Below are 19,672 nucleotides of genomic sequence, written 5' to 3'. Positions count from 1 at the left end.
ATTGTTAAAAAATAGGCTACTGTACGTTAATGACCCTGTCTTGTGCATAGTGTGCGGTTGCTGAAGTAGGTTGGATATAATGGCAAAAACTGTGTACTATCTATATTGTTTATAGTACTATTGTTTTTTTTATGCTGCACTTCCAGCTGTATCAGACAGCCATAAATCTCACAGGTCTGCCACACAGCTTGGAGCCTGCAGGAAGTCAATGTTCAGATATAGTGATTGGTGGGGGAGGGGGGGGGGTCTAAGGAGAGCCACACTGGTGAGATCCACACCCATCCCTCCTGTTGCACGAGTCTTCTTGTACTACGGATGATGTCATCTTTGACCGGGGAGGGGAGGAGGGACCTGGGTGACTCCAACGCCTGCAGCAGCTGCGTCAAGTTAGTTTGCGGTAACCATAACAAACACCGGAAATATGAGCATCAGCCTTCGACATAATAGTGTAACCCGAGGTGTGACTAGGAAATTAAAAGTGTATTTAACACAAATGCTTGATTACGTTGACGGCTGATGGTGGACATGCTTTAAAGTTTCATTGAGAACAGCTGTAAATGTTTGTAAATAATGGATGGATGATCATCACAGGGTGTGTGTATATAATTGTATTTAGTTTTTTTTAGAGCTACCAAAATTAAGGTATTTTGAGAACACAGAAATATAACAGATGGAAATTTGCCTTTTGGTTGCCAATGGTACGTTTACAGTGGCAATGATTCATGTGTAATGACTGTATAAATAAATGGATTAGTAGGTAAGTCAGGCACTTTATTTTCATTGTAGGCACTGGGCATACAACCAAATCAAATTTGGTGACTCTCAAACCAGCAGTAATGGATAAGATAAAAAAAAAAAAAATCAGACAAAAAGACAAATAGCACCAGGTAGAAATAATAATAATAATAATAATAATAATAATTTTTTTTTTTAAACAGCACAATTAAGGTGCAGATAAAGGTGTGTGTGTGTGTGGGGGGGGGGTTTGTGATTACTTGCATAAAGTGACCCTGATGGTTAATTAATTCCCAAACTCTGAACTTGCCACATATGCGTTAAGGAGCTTAGCGTAATTACCCGACAAGCTGCCACCGCCTTTTATTTTGAAAGCCCCGACCGGAAATGACTGCGCGTCAGCCAAGCCCAGCTTGTCGCTGGTGTCGGTGGGAGGATCTCTGCTCGCCTGCCCCGTTTCTCAGCACCCTCTCTGTAAAATTAGCGAACACTGCAGTAAGAAAGTGTGTGTGCATGTGTTTGTGTGTGTGTGTGTGTCACGATCAGGAGAAAAGAGCAAGCGGGGATTAATCTTTATAACAAAACAAAACAAAAAAAAAAACACCTCTCACCCGGCTGGCGACAGGTAATTATGAAACGGGGGCTGTGGTTTGACTAAATGTTCTTATTTGACACAAGTCGACAGTCTAATTATAGCTCACTTTGTTGGTGAACGAACAAGGTGGTGGCTTGTCCCCCCCCCCCCCCCTCCCTCGTACTTTCATTCGCCTTTTTTTTTTAATATATTTTTTTTATTTTTATTTCCCCCTCCTTATGTTGTTAGTTAAATCCCGACGGTGCTCTGAATCGAGATGAAGTATATCCAGTGTGCTTGTAGTTGTCAGGGTGTGTTTCTCTACAACTGTTGATAGCTTCGTTTTGCTTTGCCAGTTTAAAAGTCAAGCAGATCAGATCCTGTCGGTGCGAACAGTGTGTCCAAGTGCTGCGACCTCAATAAGCAACTCCGCATGGCAAATCTCCTAAAGAGCCATTTCTATTCTTAGGAACCACTTCATTTCCTCCCCGTGAAGGCTCGACATTTAATGTTAGACTTAACAAAAACAAGTGGAGGTGGACAATTTGGGAGTTATTTTTTGTTGTTGTTGTTGTTGCCCAAAACGCCCGAATTGGCTTAAAGAAAAATCTGAATTATATTCATATATATTTTATTAATGAGCCTGACCTACAGCCCACTTCTCGTTGTACAATTCTACAATAACTCTACTAAGTTTGTTAAAAAAATGTTTTAGAAAACCAAACAAATTCCTCCACGAGTCAATTAATCAATTGGTCCGTTGACAGAAAGTTATGAACAATTTTTAGGCTGCCATTAATAAGTGAAATAACTTTGAATATTGTAAAGGAAAAAAAAAATAAGTTGGTCATTTTCCTCTTCCACTTCATAGACTGAAGGATTGGTTAATTAACCCAAAATAAATATTGCCTGTTAAATAACTAATTTTACATGTTTAAAATGTTTTAAATTCATTTTTGCAGTGTTTGCAAACTTGGCCCATTACTGTCTGAAATCTAAAGATACTCAAGCTAAAATATTTGTATTTATTTATTTTTTTAAAAGAGGCAGCAAATTTGATAAGCCGGATGGAGCGAATGTTTAATAGTTTTGCTTGGAAAATGACCTAAATGATCATACTTTAAAAAAAAAAATTTTTTTTTACCTTTCAACTTGTCGGTTAATCGACGTGTCTTTTCTTCTTTAGAGTAGAACTTTAAAAGCAGAAACAATAGATGCCAACATTTCACTCATTCAATCATATTAAATGTGAAAATGTTTATTTTTATTTTATTTTTTTGTGCTATTAACTGTTATTAACACAAAAACCAGCGTTTTGAACTCATTGCGATGGATGCTGTTCTTCCGTACGCTGCAGACCAAATAATCAATTCGCTGTGCAAATATTGGTCAGGTTTATCAACAAGGACGGTAATCATTAGTCGCGTCCCCCGCAGTAGACGTCTCCTGGAGGAACAGAGGTGTCCAGGCTCAGGAAACCTGCTAGACTCCTGTCGGCCAGTCCCCCTGTTTGTCTGCTCTTGACCTGAGTTATTGAACAGAAGTGAGTCGTGAGGTGTCCGTTCCCTCAAAGCTGTGCCGTGTATCCGCTGCCCCTGTCTTTGAGTTTGCTCATCCTGCGCCGGCCGCCAACAGCCGACTTAACTCTGTCGTCTTGGCCTACTTCCCCTCAGTATGTTTCAAGAGCAGGAGTGTTGTCCTTCGGTGTATTTTTAAAGTCATGGCTGCCTGACAGAAGCCGTGAAGATGAGCAGGCTTGCGGGTCATTAATCTGAAGATGGCCAGCTGATATGGTCGTTGGACGACTTCTGAGCCTTTTCTCCAGTCACCGCAACTACACAACTACCTGAATTTAAAGGTGTAATCTGACATTTTGGACATTGCACTTATTCCTTTTGCTGCTGAGGTCTTTACACACTGCATCAGCCAATCACATCGTGTGGAAGTGAAACGGAGTTCACAATTCCTGATGACAATGCTGATTGTTTGTGTCTCGAGCCACCTGGTGTTTTATGGCAAAGGGCACGAAGCTACAGAGACAACGTACGCAGCTCTGAACAACCAGCCAACTCAGGATAGTCAGAAGTTCCGTAAACTGGAGTGAGGAGGAGCAGGACATGATCTTCATCACAGGATGACGTTGAGTCCGTCATTTCTCCGAAGGATGAGCTGATGTCAATCGTTTCTAACCTGTTTGTTTTCAACTATCGCACATTTGCATCTCCGCCGTTACCAATAGTTTTGATTCGAAATATTCACGGCCGAGTATTTTACATTTTCATGTCCTTTATTTGTCACACCGTACGTGTGTTAAGGCCTTTCAGATGAGAATACCAATAAACCTCGTGTGTACGGTCAACAGACAGTTAACTTAGCTTAGCATAAGGACTGAAAGCAGGAGGGAACGGCCAGCCTGGCTCCGCTCCAGGATCAAAATTGAACTACCAACTTGGCTGAAGCTGACTAAATAATGCGATGTTTGTTTTATCTGCAACAAATATCAAAGTGTAAATACACCCTGGTGTTGATTGTGTGCCAGACTGTTTCTTGGCCGGGTGCAGCGACTTCCTGGAGTTATATCATTATCTTAAGGCCTCGAAGTTAGCGAAGGCTTCTTATTCATGAGACACTAAGACAGGAGAGTTGTATTAATCTTCTCATCTAATTCTCAGCAGGAAAACAACTAAGGACGTACCCCGAAAGTATTCTTTTAGCATTAAAAAAAAAATCTGTTAATAATCGGCTATGAACTGAACAAGTCTGGTTTTCTTTGTGAATAAATAGTTTGTTGTCCTTAATACATATAAGAAAGAGGTCATACCTGATGTAGTGTTTTTTTTTTAGGGATGACTGAATGTTGGCAGATCGGATCCTTTCCATGGGTGTACCAGTAAAGTCATGACTCGGTGAGACCGAGGAGCTGCTGTGTTTGCAGCATTCGCCTACAGAATGCGAGTAAATGACCCGATCTGCTGTGTATGTCCCTGCTGTTGTGTAACACAGCTCGCCACTCGCATCTCAGTTTTATTCACTTGAGTCCACATCTTATACTGAGGGATCTCTACGTCTAATCTATAAATGCCTGGTCTTAGACCGCGGCTTTCTTGCCAGATTAGTTTTTGAGTAGTCACCAAATGTCTGATCCTCCGAGTGATCTGTCGTCTGTCGCTGCCTGTCAGATTTAGTCAGATAAGATGTTTTTACATCCGAGTTAAGGTGCTGCAGACAGCTGGTGTTGCGGGCTTGTCTGCTCTGTCTCAGCCGCAGCCCTCTGCCAGTTTATGAACTTTGGCCCATTTCTCAGACGGACTCGCAGAAGGGGAGGCTAATTCTTGGGTGCTTTCAGAGCTATACGTTTTAATAGACTTGTTAGCTTGCGCCTCTTGAATGGAAAAATAAAGTGGGAAATACTCAAACTCCTTGTTGGAAATGATTTGTTGTTGAGGTGCCACAGTTGCTGGAGGACATTCCTGTAAATTAATGTCCCTAAAGTGCATTTAAATGCATTTTCCCTGTCTAGGTTTGTGTTGTTCTTGCAGAGATTTCAGCCCAGATTACAATCACTGGGTGAAATGTGATCACGATCCAGCCGTACTTTTATTCATGTTTGTTATGAAACCTTTATCTACAACCACAGTTGGACAGAGCTCCTTGACAACTCCTCTAGTAACAAACAAAAAAACCTAGGAAATAACTTGTCAATGATGATATCAGCTGATCTTTAACTCTGGGATGTTTTTGAGTGTATATCAAAGAAAGAGGTGCAGCCTTGGGAAGCCTGTTAGACGAGCAAAACAATGCTGCTTGCAGTCATTTCCTGTAATACGTTTGCTCGTTTGCAAGACATCAGAACAAAAACCAAAAGGTAATCATCATTATCTCAGGAACAACAGGCCCTTTATTAGTTGGATGTTTTGTCTTTGCTCAGCATTGTTGTTGATATTAAACTTGCACGAGGACTCAAAGGTAGCCTCAACTCATTGGTCGGGATCACGCTCCGCTCTGCTAACTCGTTGCATAACTCCTGTTGGCCCCTAAGCTTCAGGAAACCTCCTTAGAGAAGGAGAGAGGTGGTGTGTTCATTAACCCGGGGCATTGCTCAAATAGTTGGAGGAAGCAATGGTGCTTTGCTGTTCTGTGGGTTTTAATCGTTTTGTCTGGAGCAAGTTTTGTGCATCATTCCCTGCATCTGAGAGCGTTTGTCTTCGTCAAAGTGAACTCGCACAAACTGACACTTTTGGTCTGCATTGAACACTTAATTATCATTGTGAATCTGCGGATTCGTTTTCAATTATTAAACCGCCCAATAAAAAGTGAAAATGGTTGTTACAGTTTCCTGGATCCTGTGATATCTGCAATTTATTTATGTTGTCTGAGCAACAGTTCAAAACCTGATCGTCTTGAATTGTGATGATAACAGATTCAGAAGCTTGAGGCAGAAAATGTTTTGCATTTTTTGCTTCCTGTCTATTCCAGTTGAATTGTCCCACACCAGACCCGTCTCCATCTCGCTGTGTCAGTCCTGGAGAAGGATATAATAGGAAATTGGGGGACAAATGCTCTGGCTTGTTTGCATTTCTGTAAACCAATCACAGTCATATTGAGCCCAGGATGCAGCGACGGTGCTATTGCAGAATAATGTTGGAGTGGAACTTGTTTCAGTGGAACATTTTCATATTGGGAGGCGAGACCTGATGTTAAAATGACTAAATCATCACAGAATACAGAAAAGAACAGCAATCTTTGTCAAACCTTGCCAATTTCACTGTCCCGTTTGCTGCACGGAAATTGTTGTTGTTGTTTTCCGTTGCAACAAGGGTTTTGAAAACGGATATGGGAAGAGGCGGAGAAGGTCGGCTGAAATGCTCGCCCAATGGCAGGTCAACATTTGGTGAGTCCGACTACCAGTTGAATCATGACCTGACTTCACCGAGGTGTTAATTTTTTCCGATTGATTGTCTGCGGATAGCCAAGCTATACAGTATGTAAGATATACTGCATTCAGACCATGGGTATCTACCGTCACGCGTGGGCTCTCTGTAACAGTGATGATTAACGTCACTTCTCCCAGCCAAGACATGGGCCTCCACACAATCCCCCAGGAAACCACAGTGTGTTGTACATCCATCCATCCATTATCTATACCCGCTTTATCCTGAACAGGGTCATGAGGTGGGCGGGGGTGGGGGGGCTGCAGCCTATCCCAGCTGAACTTGGGGCGAAGGCAGGGTTCACCCTGGACAGATCGCCCGTCCATCACAGGGCCACATAGAGACAGACAGAAACAATTCACACCTAAGGGCAATTTGTAGAATCACCAATGAACCTGACAAGCATGTCTTTGGATGTTGGGAGGAAGCCGGAGTACCCGGAGAGAACCCACGCAGGCACAGGGAGAACATGCAAAGGCCCAGGGTTGAACTCTGAACCACTAACCGCTGCAACACCGTGCTGCCCGAACAAACAAAGATATAACGGGTTAATTAGTGAGCTCTAGAGGTGCTTGTAGGAGGATTTTGCTACATGTGAGCAGAGCCAAACAAGCTGTTTCCCTTGCTAACTGTCCTCTCACTATGACTCCATATAATTTGACAGTTACATTAGTGGTATCAGTCTGCTCATTTAATTCTCAGCGCAAAGCAAATGTCAAACTATTCTTTTAACGATATCGTTGCAAAGTATTACTAAAGGACAGGGCTGATAGGATGAATATGAGGAGGTGCGAAAAAGAATAAATAAAAAGAAAGAAGACGATATATTCCAGACTTTCCTAAATTCTTTGCTTTTTTTTCTTTTCATGTGCAGAATGGATTTTGTTTATCTTCAGGCCTGTGTTTTGGTGAAACAATGGGACTGCTCGGTTGAACTACCCTCAGCTTATCGACGCATGCCATCTGTGACGAGGAATCAAATTGTTTAGACCCAACTCAGCCCTCCGTGAAAATAACACAAGCCTTGATGGAGGCGTGTTGCCCATGAGACATGAAATACAATCCAGGAAGTCCAGTTTGGGGAACAGATCTATGAACTCAAAGGCTTTTTAGAGACCAAAACAATAGCAGCGACTTGATGAGAAAATACTTTACAACTCTGGAAACTTAACACGGTGGTAACTGTTTATCTTTTAACAATAGAAATACATTTTTGATTGTATGGCATTGGCCACCACGAAGACGCGCTGGGGGACATCGTGTTGAGCCAGATTAGATTTTGTATGAGCCCTGCGGCACCATCAGACTTGTCTCTTTTAAATGAATTACCAGGATGCTTTGAAGTTAGTCTGAACATGACCTTGTTTATTTAAGTTAAAAAAAAGGCGCCGTTGCCTGAAAAGTGGCAGGAAAATATAAACAATTCACAAATAGAAAAAACCTCTCCAGCTTTGTTTAAAGGTTTTCCCTGGTAATAAAAGATAACATGTAGGCTTTAATTATATCAATTCAACCATGACTGAAAGAGCAGTTAATTAAAGTTGAATCAGTTTGGTATTATTCAGTGCTGTTTTACAAGGCTGCATGATTCTGGATAAAATGAGAAAATATATTTTCTTTTGTCTTCACAAGATCATAATTCACATTTTCTTTCAAAAATATTTACTGCACACATTTACCCGACACAAAAGGAAAAGCAACAGAAACCGTGATGGTTCCTGACATCGGACCGACACATGAGCTTTGGACAGCAGACAGGGAACTATCTTGTTTTTAGCTTACATGCAGCAGTCCTCTCTTATTAAAGGCAACCTTTGACCAGGTATTTTTCTGTGCGTTTCACCGGTGTCTATTTGTACGGCAGCATTTTGAAACTGCTTTTTCACGGCTACAGTTGGTCCTCAGTCAACCTCAGCATGATAGAGAGCTCCATGAATATGTTCCAGCATATTTCTGTGCACCAGCAGATAAATCTCAGTTGTGCTGTGAGGAGTCACCGTGACAGGTAAATGAAAACGTCTAAGTGATATTTATGCAGAGCTAGCAGAGAACTATTTCTTCTTTTGTCACGGCCTTCATGAGGACGGTGAATCTTTCAGGAACAACTTCACTTTTATTCAGCGGTGCGCGGGGGTTGAATGTGGAGGAACACGATGGACGGTTGTTTTGGCTGGCTGAATTACAATTAACAGATTTGATATGGATGACAGACCAAAATCGCTTACCACTGGTGACTATTTCCTCTTCGGTTGTCCCTGCCATTAGTGTCCATTAGTGGCTAAATTGAAGGCATTAGTTATAGCGAGGCTGTGTATTCAGCACAGTTTGTGACTATCGGACATTTTCACGCATAATTTCCTTTTCACGACGTTGCTTCATTGGCTCCCAATATCACGGTGAAGAACTCGTGCAGCTTAAGGAGAACGAAAGTGTGTTATGCATGTATGCATGTGTGACTAAGCAGGTGTGTGTGCCTGCATGTGTCGCGCTGCCTCTGGCTGCTCTCTCCGTGTCCCGGCTCTGCTGAGGCCTGTCCAAACAGAACTGCAGCCAAAAGCTCCTCCCATGCTCCACAGAACAGGAAGTGGATTGTTTTGTTTCACAGAGTGAGCCTCTGAGGCCTCGGCGCTGCTGTCTCCCACTTGTTTGGCTTTGAACTCATTGAATTCAGGCCATCTCTGGTCCATTTGGCAATCTGTAGAAAGCAAAGGATGCAGTGAAGTGTCTCTGGAATAATTATTTGTTAAAAAAAAAAAAAAAAAACAAGCAGCTGAAGTGGATACTCATTTTGGGTTGCCCTTTTACATTATATTCAGGATTACTTGTCTTCCATCACATATTAAACATGTAGAAATAACAGGAATGAGCGAACCACAGCAGCCCAAATTCAAACTTGAGTCTTTGGCACATCTGCAGCCGTAACACAGTGCAACCACTGGAGTGGGCCTTTGGGCAAAAGGCAGAAAATATGATCAAACCATGACTGCACTTTCCATAACGAGTAACCAAGATGTTAATAAAACTGTCAGACACGCAAACGCCCAAACTTTCCTGTGTAGATGATGGTTATGCCAAGTCCTAATACACATGGAAATAGAGCTTGGAAGTCATTTGTTCACTTCTTTTTGTATTCTTTCCAGGGGTTCTTTGATTTCTTTACAACTTAACCCATTTTAATCGTAAACCATTTATATATTGATTTGTTTTAATAATTGTATTTTTTTTTTTTAGCAGAATGTGTATTTCTTATTCTTGCAGTGTATGCGTTTAAAAATACAATACCCACAGTGTGAAATGCAAACTCCATTTTTTTTATTTCAAAATGTTTGCTAGAATTGACTAGTCGATAGTGGATAGACAGTTTTAATAGCTAATTGGTTGATGTGTACATTTTTCAAGAAAAAATATCCAAAGATTCAGATTCTAAAATGTGAATATTTGCTGGTTTCCTAGTTCTCTGACTGTAAACTATAACCGTCTACTCGTGTGTCCGGGCTGTGCTACGCTACAGTAACTGGCAGCTAGTAATAGCTGACCAGAGCTTCAGTTTTATTTTACAGTAATGATTGGATCAAACTGGCAGCAAGAATGCAAATATGCGCATTTCCTAGAATGTCAACCTATTCCTGTAGCAATAACCATGAAATCCATTGTGCCCTTTTTTTTTTAAATTATTATTATTATTGTTTGTATTTGTTGTAAATGTGTTCCATATTATTCTCAAAAGTAGCTGTATCATTTTTCTGCTCCACAGTGGAAGAGTTAGTTAAAAAACGGGTAGCGTCCTCACAGTACAGTAGAAATGGTACAACAACCATACTAACGTGTTAGTTTTTACCGAATTTGAAAGCAAATTATTAGGTAAATGTTGGTATACAAAGTGATAACACTTATTTTGTTGCAGTCAAATGTTTTTTGAAATGAATAACAAAATATTTTTTTAGATATTTTGTCATAGTGCCAATAATACTGTTATTGCAGGAATACCCTGAAACATTATCCTTATGTTATGGCCACATCACCTCACCCCTAATATGCCAACTCAGCTGTTTACAGTGCAAATGAAATCCTCATGATTTGTCAAGAGTTTTGTGAAAGGTATCAACTTTAAATGTAAAAAAGATTGAGATGTATTTTCTCATACTGTATCCCACTGCTCTGTATGGACTAAATGACATTTAACAAGCCGTCTAGATAATCTGTTATGATACCAAACCAACCATAGTTTGACTAATAACCTCCGTCTGTGTTTTGTGATGACTTCCGATTAATGGCCTGGCGCTGCTCATTGAAAGCAGTGTTGCTTTGCAGAGATTAAAAGTGGGCGTCGGGGCAGACTCCACTCCAAAAGTTTTAGCCTGCAGCACTGAAAGATGAATTTCCCCTCATAAGTGGGTGCCCTCGTGAAAAGGATTGCTGTCAAGGCCGTCTGGCAGAAATTGGATGAGGTGAGGAGCCAAATGACTATATGCACAGCTGCTCCCCGGCAGCAGGGATCCAGCTCATCCATCAGCTGCACCACTAACTCATCCCCATGCAGCCCGCAAACACACCAGCTAAACCAGTCCTCCACTCCGGGGGATAGAGCAGAGATGCTTCTTGGTTCAGTTCGTTTAGAGGAATGTAGTTTGTGCAGAAGAAACAAGTTGTAAAATCGAAGCCTTGTTCTCAAAGATGGATCCATTTTGGCTCGCATGATAATGTTCTGGTGGGGAGTGCTTGCGTTGTGTTTTTGCATACTGTACAGACACGCTCGCACCTCGCTGAACCCCACGTAAGCTGTTACACCCTGACACGACACAATATATAAACTGGGAGGTTTAAAAAAAAAAATTCATTTTGAAATAATTTTAGTGTCATCATCTATCAAAGTGTTCCTGAAGAAGCGTCTGGAGAGATCAAAGGCAGAGCAGTGTTTAGTCTGTTTTTAGGACACCACCATGTACTCCACCAGCTGCTCTAATTTCTTCTCTCCTCCATACATTTTGCAGAGAGAAGCAGGCGGGGGGGGGGGGGAGCAGCAGCAGCCTGATAGCACATTCCTTCATGTCCTCACTTGTCTCCACACTCCTCCTCCTCCTCTTTCTCCTCTTCCTCCCTCCACTCTCATCTGCCATCTCCTCTGATCTTCATGTGGCTTTGTTTAGATTTGGCGTTGGGGATTCAAGGTCTGTGACTGCCGTTGTGTTGTTGGTGACAACGTGCAGAAAAGAGAGCCTTCCCTCAGGTGACATGTGATGCAGAGCTGTCAGTCAAGAGATGTCGGAGCATGAGCAGAGAAAAGGGTTTCCGTGACATTTGTTCTTGATTTGTCTGGTATTTCCACGATCTCTGCAAAGACTTTAAATATCTGTAGAATAGGACACACAAACGGATGACAACGGGTGACTGTGGTGTTTGCCTCCAGCTTGACAAGTAAAATGTCCCCTAACAGCAAAAAAAAAGTTTCTCTTTGTTGAAATTCTGTTTGTAAGGACATCTTGTTTTTCTCCCCACAGAAATGGCAGCCATTCGGAAGAAGCTGGTGATTGTTGGCGACGGAGCTTGCGGGAAAACTTGTCTTCTCATTGTTTTCAGTAAAGATCAGTTTCCCGAAGTCTACGTCCCAACAGTGTTTGAGAACTACATCGCTGATATCGAGGTTGATGGAAAACAGGTTTGTACTATTAACACTAAAGGACGCTATAATATACTGTAATGGGCCTCAAAGCTGGCCGGTTTAGACATTTTCAATTATCACAATCATTTTGACCAAACACTTCAATATTTATATTGCGACATTAGTGTAAGGATGTCTTTCACAAAATATTTACCCAGATTTATACTTGGTAATGTGGATAAAATTGACTTAAGTGGGTAAAGGCAAAATATAGAAAAGGTAAAACAGTCTGGTATGTTCAGAAAATCATCTTTTTACCCGTATTCAGCTTTTAAACCAGGCAAATACAACACTCATATTTATCAAGATTAAATATCTAAGACCATATCTCATCACGTACCACGATACTTATATTAATATTGATATATTGCAGAGCCCTAATTGGCCAGTGTGACTGTTTGCTAAGTCCCTCCCCCCTTAAGTACTGATGCAACATCTGCTAACCTTTCAATGTTCGCACAGCAAAAAAAAAAGTGATGATGTGGGCAGATTTACCGTAAACTTTTTTTGTAGAGATAAACTAAAGCAGGCATCTCATTATTAGGGCACAAAGTATTGCAAGCAGTCTTTTTTCTTTTTTCTTTTTTTTAGCTCCATGGAGGTGGCTGGCTTAAATGTGCCATTGATGGCTGCATGCTAAAAGAATGAAGCTAAATCTAAGTTCCTGGGTGGAAAAAATGAAACATCCTAACTTGTTGATGAAAATGAAGAAACGGCATTGTCTTTTATGTAGATCAAGGTAGTCCTAATATTTTATGTATATCAGGCAAAAATGCGAGATCAGACTTTTGATGCTATAAATAATGAGTTCTTCAGGATTATAAACAAGATGTTCTGCACTGTCTTGGTCTGTAAGATGGCAATTTCCTCAATTGGGCACAGGGTCCAGTCTGAGCTGCAGATGGCTTGTTATGTCAAAGGGTGTTGTTCTCTTGGTCTGACCACCGCTGCAGGATCACCACTTGGCAAAACAGGAAATGACTCTATTTCCCAGCTTCCTGTTCAGATAGGGTACTGGGATGTCTCCTGGCAATCCCCCGCCCCTCCTCCAGGACCCCCCTCCTGCTCGTGCCCTGATAAACGTCTTTCATTTCCTGTCCTTGTCCTGGTTGCACTTAGATGGAGGGAGGCCACTGTGATCTGGACAGGAAATATAAAGTTAGCAGTCCATGATGGACATCAGTCTGGAAGGGGATCATTTTGGAAAAGATACGAGTGTTAGATCCTTCAGTCTCTCTCTTTAGGATGGTTGTCCAGGAAGAATTTGTCTCTTATACAACCAGCTGGATGAGATTTGTGTTCTCCCCTAAATTTCAGTTCCTCTTTGCTTGAGGCTAGACAACATCCTCTGACTCTCACCTTCAGTGGATTGAGTAGATTCTATAAATAGCTGTTTTTTCCCTCTTTTCTTTTCCTCCCCAAAGTCTTCAGCTCACAACTAGTCTGGTGGGAAGATAACGCTCCGGTTGCTCATGCAGTCTCAGTGTATGGCCACTTCCCACCCTCTGCCTCTGCAAACCTCTATTTTGGGACCGTTGACAGATTCTTCTTCTCTCTGTGGACAAACCAGACTCTACTGTCACTCAGTAAAATTCCAGCACTTAAAACTCTGAGAAAGTTTTTTTTTTCTTTTTTTTTCCCCTGAATCTATTGAGTCGGCTGAAGAGCAGACTGGAGTGAAGAACGGCTGTTAATGCTCGAACAGGGACAGAAGGTATCTGGTGTGATGCTCGCTAATCTCCTATTTTCCCTAATTGAATTAATCGGCGGTGTGATGGGATGAGGCCAGTCCCCAACTTCATTTCCACAACACTGACAATATAACAGACTTATGAAGCTGTGTCGATAAGCAAACGTCTTTACACCCAATTATACACGGAAAGTGGCACGGGTAAAGCAAACAAATCACAAGTTATAATTAAGAGGTGAAGTTCATGTTAACATTATTTACTTCCTCAGATCTGAAGCACTGACCTTTTGGTGAAAATACTGAGAGTGCCTCATTGTCCAAATAATTTCCCCTCTGTGGATGAGAGAAGAAACTTCATCACAGATGATGTCATGACTGGCTAAATGTTTGTTTGCGTATTCATCTGGATCAGGAGACAGCGTTACATCAACTCGGAGATATATTTTTAGCCCTGAAGATGGGTTCACGTCACCGACGTTCAACAAAATGACACAAGTGAATGAATCACGGTGAAAATAAGGAGCAAATGAGCCTCACTCTGTTTTCAAAAGCAGGAGAAATCAACCGTCATGAACAGTACATGTAATTTGTTGGCGTGTGTGCTGCTTTTAATCGACATCTCTTTTTTTGTTTTCCAGGTGGAGCTGGCGTTGTGGGATACCGCAGGCCAAGAAGACTACGACAGGTTGAGGCCTCTCTCGTACCCCGACACAGATGTCATCCTCATGTGCTTCTCCATCGACAGCCCAGACAGCTTAGGTGAGGAACTGCTCATGTATGGCGGCATATTTAAAATGTTTGATTTGTGTTTATTTATATAGTCTAAATTGGATGAAGGTGGCTAACATGGCAGCGGCTCTCAAAGTCAACAGCCAAGAATAGTCATGCGCTATGTCGAATTATACAAAACATAACTTGAACTGTATAAAAGTTCAATTTTGTTAATATATTTATGTATTTTATTACAAAATGAAGCTAGTTGTACCTGCTACACAAGCTGCTTGTTAAATGCCTTAATGGACTTGATGGGAAGTCGGATTAGTGCAGCTAAACATCTTTGCCTCGAGCAGTCTGCAGAGCAATCCATCATGAGACGTGTTCTGCGCCATGACTCTGCTGCACTGCCTGTCCCTTTTTATAGTCCCCCCCAACCCACGCCTCACTCTCGAGTATTTCAGTTTTCTTCTTGTCTTTCCCGGAACAGAAAATATCCCTGAGAAGTGGACGCCCGAGGTGAAACACTTCTGTCCCAACGTTCCCATCATCCTGGTGGGGAACAAGAAGGACCTGAGGAATGATGAGCACACACGGAGAGAGCTGGCCAAGATGAAGCAGGTACACAGGCCTCTGAAGGTCAATAAACAGCGGTTTGGGCTGATCGGGAACAAGTTGACACAATCTCTGTCAGGCACTGAAGACCGGAGGATGTGTGCTTGAAACATTTTATGAGGATTAACTTGTCAGGGTTCTGTCCGACTTATCTATGCACATATCCGTAACCTTAAGGTACTGGTTACACTGCCATCCTGCAAATATTTGCTGTGTCTCCCATTCATTTCTGTAGAGTTCTGCACAACAGTAAACTTAAAGCATTTCATGTTTCAGTGTCATCTCCAGCCAAAAGGGAGAATTGATTATTCAACTGGATTTTATCCCCGTGTTTACTACATTACACTTCCAGTCTTTAAATTGCTGCATCAATCTCACAGACTGTTTAGTTTATGATCTCGCCGCTCAGTGTTTTTTACCACGTCGGAAGCGTGACAGAACAAAAATTTTCACGGCTAAATGTGGGACAGGTTTTGATGAACAGAAGGCTGATGTGACTGCACCCTCAGACGATAAAATGTGATTCATGAATGCCCGTTTGATAGGATTTCACACTCATGGATGAATTGTGCGGAGTCCAAAACACTGCACAGCAGTTGTACACCTTGATTCAGTTGAAAAAATATCTCAAGCTAAAGTTGTAATGGGCAGCAAAAGGGAGATAAACCTGAAGATGATAAAAGAAGGAAGAATCTGTCCTCTATGATGGACAGACATGCAATTGCTTAAATTACAGTAAAGGAAAGCAGATAATCAATAACGGGTAAATAGTGCAAACATATTTGTATATAAAGTGTGTTTGTGAAGATCTAAAAAAATTGTTTTCTAAAATTAAGAAAACCTCCAAAGAATCCTGACAGTTTTGATAAAACATGACTTGAAATTAAACCTGTATTATCGCCCCTTTTTTCGATTGGTCATTAAAAGTTAACGCTCCCTCGGAAACAACAGTGAAAATGGTCTGAAAAGCTGTGACTGGCCTTTCAGTCATAATATAGCGGCCGCTACATACGGGTTTACTGTCACAGAATGGCACGACGTGCCACTGTGCCCCATTCTCTTGTCTGTCTCCAGGTCCAGCTGATAATGGGAACATGTTGACAAAGCTCTCCAGCTCTTTCAGACACCGCCGTCAGCTTTTCCTTTCTGTAGAAATCAGGAACTGCGGCACAAAGAGTAGCACTAAGTCATCAGTTCAAGTGTTTTGGATTTTACAGGGTTTTGGTTCAACACGTGTAAGTTGTGGGTTAGTGATGTTTGTGCCACTCCGAGACAGTGGAGATCACATTTTTTTGAAAGGAAAATGTGATAGTTGGCAGAAGGACTGAACATTGTATTGAAGGCTGCATCTAAATAATTGCAGATTATATTTCTGCTGATTGACGAACTGCTTTATTGACTAATTGTTGTAACTGTAATTTGGATTGAACAAATACAAGGCTTTGCTGTCCTCGGACTGTACCTTTGACTGAGACAAAAGGTTAAGAAGTCAAAACTAGACAAAAAATACACAGTCCACTCTCTTTTGTGAACGCTTCTCTCTCTGCTAACTTCCCCACAGGAGCCGGTGAAGCCAGATGAAGGCAGAGACATGGCCAACAAAATCAGTGCTTTTGGCTACTTGGAGTGCTCTGCCAAGACCAAGGACGGCGTGCGGGAGGTGTTCGAGATGGCCACTAGAGCAGCGCTGCAGGTCCGCAAGCGCAAAAAGAGAAGCGGCTGTACGCTGCTGTGAGCGGTTCAGACGCCACGATATCAACCGACCAACAGGAGGAGAAACAACACACATTAAAAGGCCGACCTATTACCAAAATGGATCTTTGTACTGTATCTCGCATGTCACGACAGCAGGCGGGCAGATGAATCGAAAGCAAAAACAAACCTAATACAGGAAATGGACTTTGTCTATATTACAACCGTGGCTAGAAATTGATGTTTAAAGTTCCTTATTGATTTGATTTATATTTTCCAAAATCTGTCTTTACACATGGTATGTTTTGTTCCAACTTGTTTTTCTTCATATTTGTAATGTAACAAGGCTGTGGTAGGTGCACATATTTGTATGCAATATTGTTCTTCACGAGCTCGGGCGAGCAGCATCTTTGTTAGCTTGTATAAAGTCTTCTTGAGTAAGGTCTTGTCCATTCAGTCCAGACTGTCCCACTTCTGTTTATCATTGTAGCAGTTGTCGTAGAGGACAGAAGTTGATGTCTTTTGACCAATAAGAGCTAGTGCCTTTTTTTTTTTTTTTTTTTTAAGTTTGTACACCACCATCTACATCTTTATATTTGTCAGCCAGCTAACATTTTAAGCTGAGGCCCCTCCATTTACACGGTGTTGTCATTGTGAAACCTGAGCAAAGCCACAACCAAGGCTTTCGATGCTGGTGACAACTTGTCGAGCACAACAAATGGCTGCTTGTGTCACTTTTTTGTTGGCATGAAACATCGGCTTTCCCGTCCGCATTCTCCATTTTCAGTCCACTCACATTGAGGATAAAGGCAGGCAGCTGCTTATGCAATGTGGTGAACGGTCAACAAAGGAGTGAGCTCATTTTGTTGTACTAGATTGTTCGCATGCACCCCTCATAAAGTGCTGCTAATCTGTGCAGTGGACCTAGATGTGGGGGGGGGGGGGAATAGAAGTGGTCGATCGAGACACAAGCCAATATGACTCAACTATGCACAATAGCGGTTAGGACCAACGGGGAGATGACACAGCTGAAGCAGGAATCGCGCGGAGGCCGAGACCCGGTGTTTGTTGGTTGTGAGAGACTTGAGTGCAGCTCATCTTTTGCTCCGCTGACGACCGAGCCGGTCACACCCGCCGTAGGAATCTGCGCGCGTCGGACTGGCTAGCCCAGTCCCGGGAACCGCGTCTCGTTGGAACTGCAAGCCTGTTGTCGTGCGGACGTTTCCAGTTGGATGACATTCTTTACATGGTTGAGAGGAGCTGAGATGTGTGCGAGGCGTTTGTTTTTCCCCTGGTGCCTTTCTCTGTTCTGGTGTGCCTTTTTTTTTTTTTTTTTTTTGGTTGTTCTCCGCCAGACCAGATTGACTGGCTGCTGTATGCCAGCCTGATACTGACTGACAAGGTCAAGAAGGAGCGACCTTTCTGACATGTTTTACAAGGCTTGGTTCTTTTGAATATTTGGAAAATAGCTAAAGGAGCTAAACATCTATTCCGTCAAGGCCAAAATATTACGATTTTATCTATAAATGCAGTCTCATCTTGGCAGATGAGCAAGATGACGCCTATTTACGTCATGCAGTTTTGCGTCAAGAATGACTCATGGGAAAATTACAAGATTGTCACGTTACATATTTCCTTAACATCACTTTGAAAACATCTTGTCTGCAGCCATAAAGATTTCCGTTGATGTTTTTCCGAGCCACGTATTGCTGCCAAAAAATTGTTTTCACAGCACAACTCTACTAAAATGGAAATTGGGCTTATTTTTCTGTCTTTATCTCGATCTTAACTTCTTGGCAAGACACATTTCCATATCTCAAGACAAAGGAGCGGAAGACCATGAAAGGTGTACCACTGAACTGTCGTCGTAGTAGGTGTTTAGAGACATGTCAGAAACCGTCCACAGGTCCCAGTTTTTGCTCGCGTGTCGTCTCAGAAAACCCGATTGTGAACTCGACCTGACGAAATAATGGCTTGATATACAATGCTTGAAAAAGGCCCAGCGACTATCCTCAGGCACACTCTTCACAGCATTCCTTCTCTCCGCCTCTGTTGCTCATTCATGTACTGTACACGTCCCTCGGTTGCATGGAGGGTGGATTTATGAAACGTGTGTGACAAAACGAAACCTTTTGATGTTGCATGCAACCTTCTTGTAACGCCAGTAAAGGCACTTAAACCTACCAGCTGGCGAGGTCTGTCTCTGTTATATTGTAATGTATGTGATGCAAACTTAAACCCTCTGCTGGCCACGCACATACAGTGTGCTTTAACTGAGTGGGCCAGTAGAGAGGCTACAACTTGTGAAGCATATTCCACAGCTCAGCTGAGGTGTTTCTTGTTCAGGAGAGGGGGCATCGATTACAATCACACACAGGCACGATATTAATGTTACCTCAACTCTTCAGAGGTTTGATGCTACGTTTTAACCCAGGACCCGGTGTATTATTGCAGACCACAAGCACACTATGAAGGCAAGAATAAGCAGATCCATATCTTTACGACTTAAGATTCTTATCAATGAATACACAGACCACCGTCGCTGTTCACTCGTCTCAACAAGCTCATCACCAACGAATTCTTGGGAATTAGAAGGTTAGCGGAGATAGTCGAATAAATGTCAAAGCTGGAAGCACAACGTGATGGTCCAGTGTTGAACATATCACTAAGAGCATGTACTATACTGTTAACATGTATGCACATAATGTCCAGCTAAATCTAACGTCCTTACAATGCATGAGAAAACCATGGGTCTTTCCTGCACACACACACACACGTAGACACACATAAGCAAACATGTCTTTGGGAACAGCTTCTGCTCAGTGTTGTGCAACTTTTCTTTCTTTCTCTGGAAGTATTTGAAATTATAAAGGATCCAGATTTATATAAAAAGCTCATTGTAATAATGCTTTGTAAACAGAAAGTGTTGTAGTGAATGTTTGATCTGAAGTGAACATGAACATTGTTAATAAACTATTTTTGAGACTAGACAGACGAGTTTCATTTGTCGGTTATTGAAGAAAATGATGACGTTAAATGCTGTTTTACAGCACATGATGCCA

The 19,672-nt window shown here is 42.0% G+C and overlaps 1 protein-coding gene across 1 annotated transcript; it reads left to right on the top strand.

Annotated features, from left to right (window-relative positions):
* Positions 1-1,215: 1,215 nt before the first annotated feature.
* rhoca (ras homolog family member Ca) lies at positions 1,216-19,600 on the top strand. Its single transcript, XM_069691058.1, has 5 exons — positions 1,216-1,360; positions 11,739-11,896; positions 14,228-14,348; positions 14,794-14,924; positions 16,480-19,600. The coding sequence occupies exons 2-5, from the start codon at positions 11,741-11,743 to the stop codon at positions 16,651-16,653; spliced, it is 582 nt and encodes a 193-aa protein (XP_069547159.1). The 5' UTR covers positions 1,216-1,360; positions 11,739-11,740; the 3' UTR covers positions 16,654-19,600.
* The last annotated feature ends 72 nt before the right edge of the window (positions 19,601-19,672 follow it).

The sequence above is a fragment of the Brachyistius frenatus genome, unplaced genomic scaffold, assembly GCF_029030835.1.
Source record: "Brachyistius frenatus isolate BFR_SWC_R1_liver_20210118 unplaced genomic scaffold, ASM2903083v1 Contig_10, whole genome shotgun sequence".
In the NCBI taxonomy this organism is placed as follows: Eukaryota; Metazoa; Chordata; class Actinopteri; family Embiotocidae; genus Brachyistius; species Brachyistius frenatus.
Note: the sequence above shows the minus strand (reverse complement) of the source record. Positions and strands in the feature narration are given on the sequence as shown.

What these genes read in the sequence shown, in the direction of transcription:
- rhoca (XM_069691058.1), top strand. Translation starts at nt 11,741, where the DNA reads ATGGCAGCCATTCGGAAGAAGCTGGTGATTGTTGGCGACGGAGCTTGC. An exon ending in CGACAGCCCAGACAGCTTAG is followed by an intron (nt 14,349 to 14,793) that starts GTGAGGAACTGC and finishes TTCCCGGAACAG; the next exon opens with AAAATATCCCTGAGAAGTGG. An exon ending in AGCTGGCCAAGATGAAGCAG is followed by an intron (nt 14,925 to 16,479) that starts GTACACAGGCCT and finishes ACTTCCCCACAG; the next exon opens with GAGCCGGTGAAGCCAGATGA.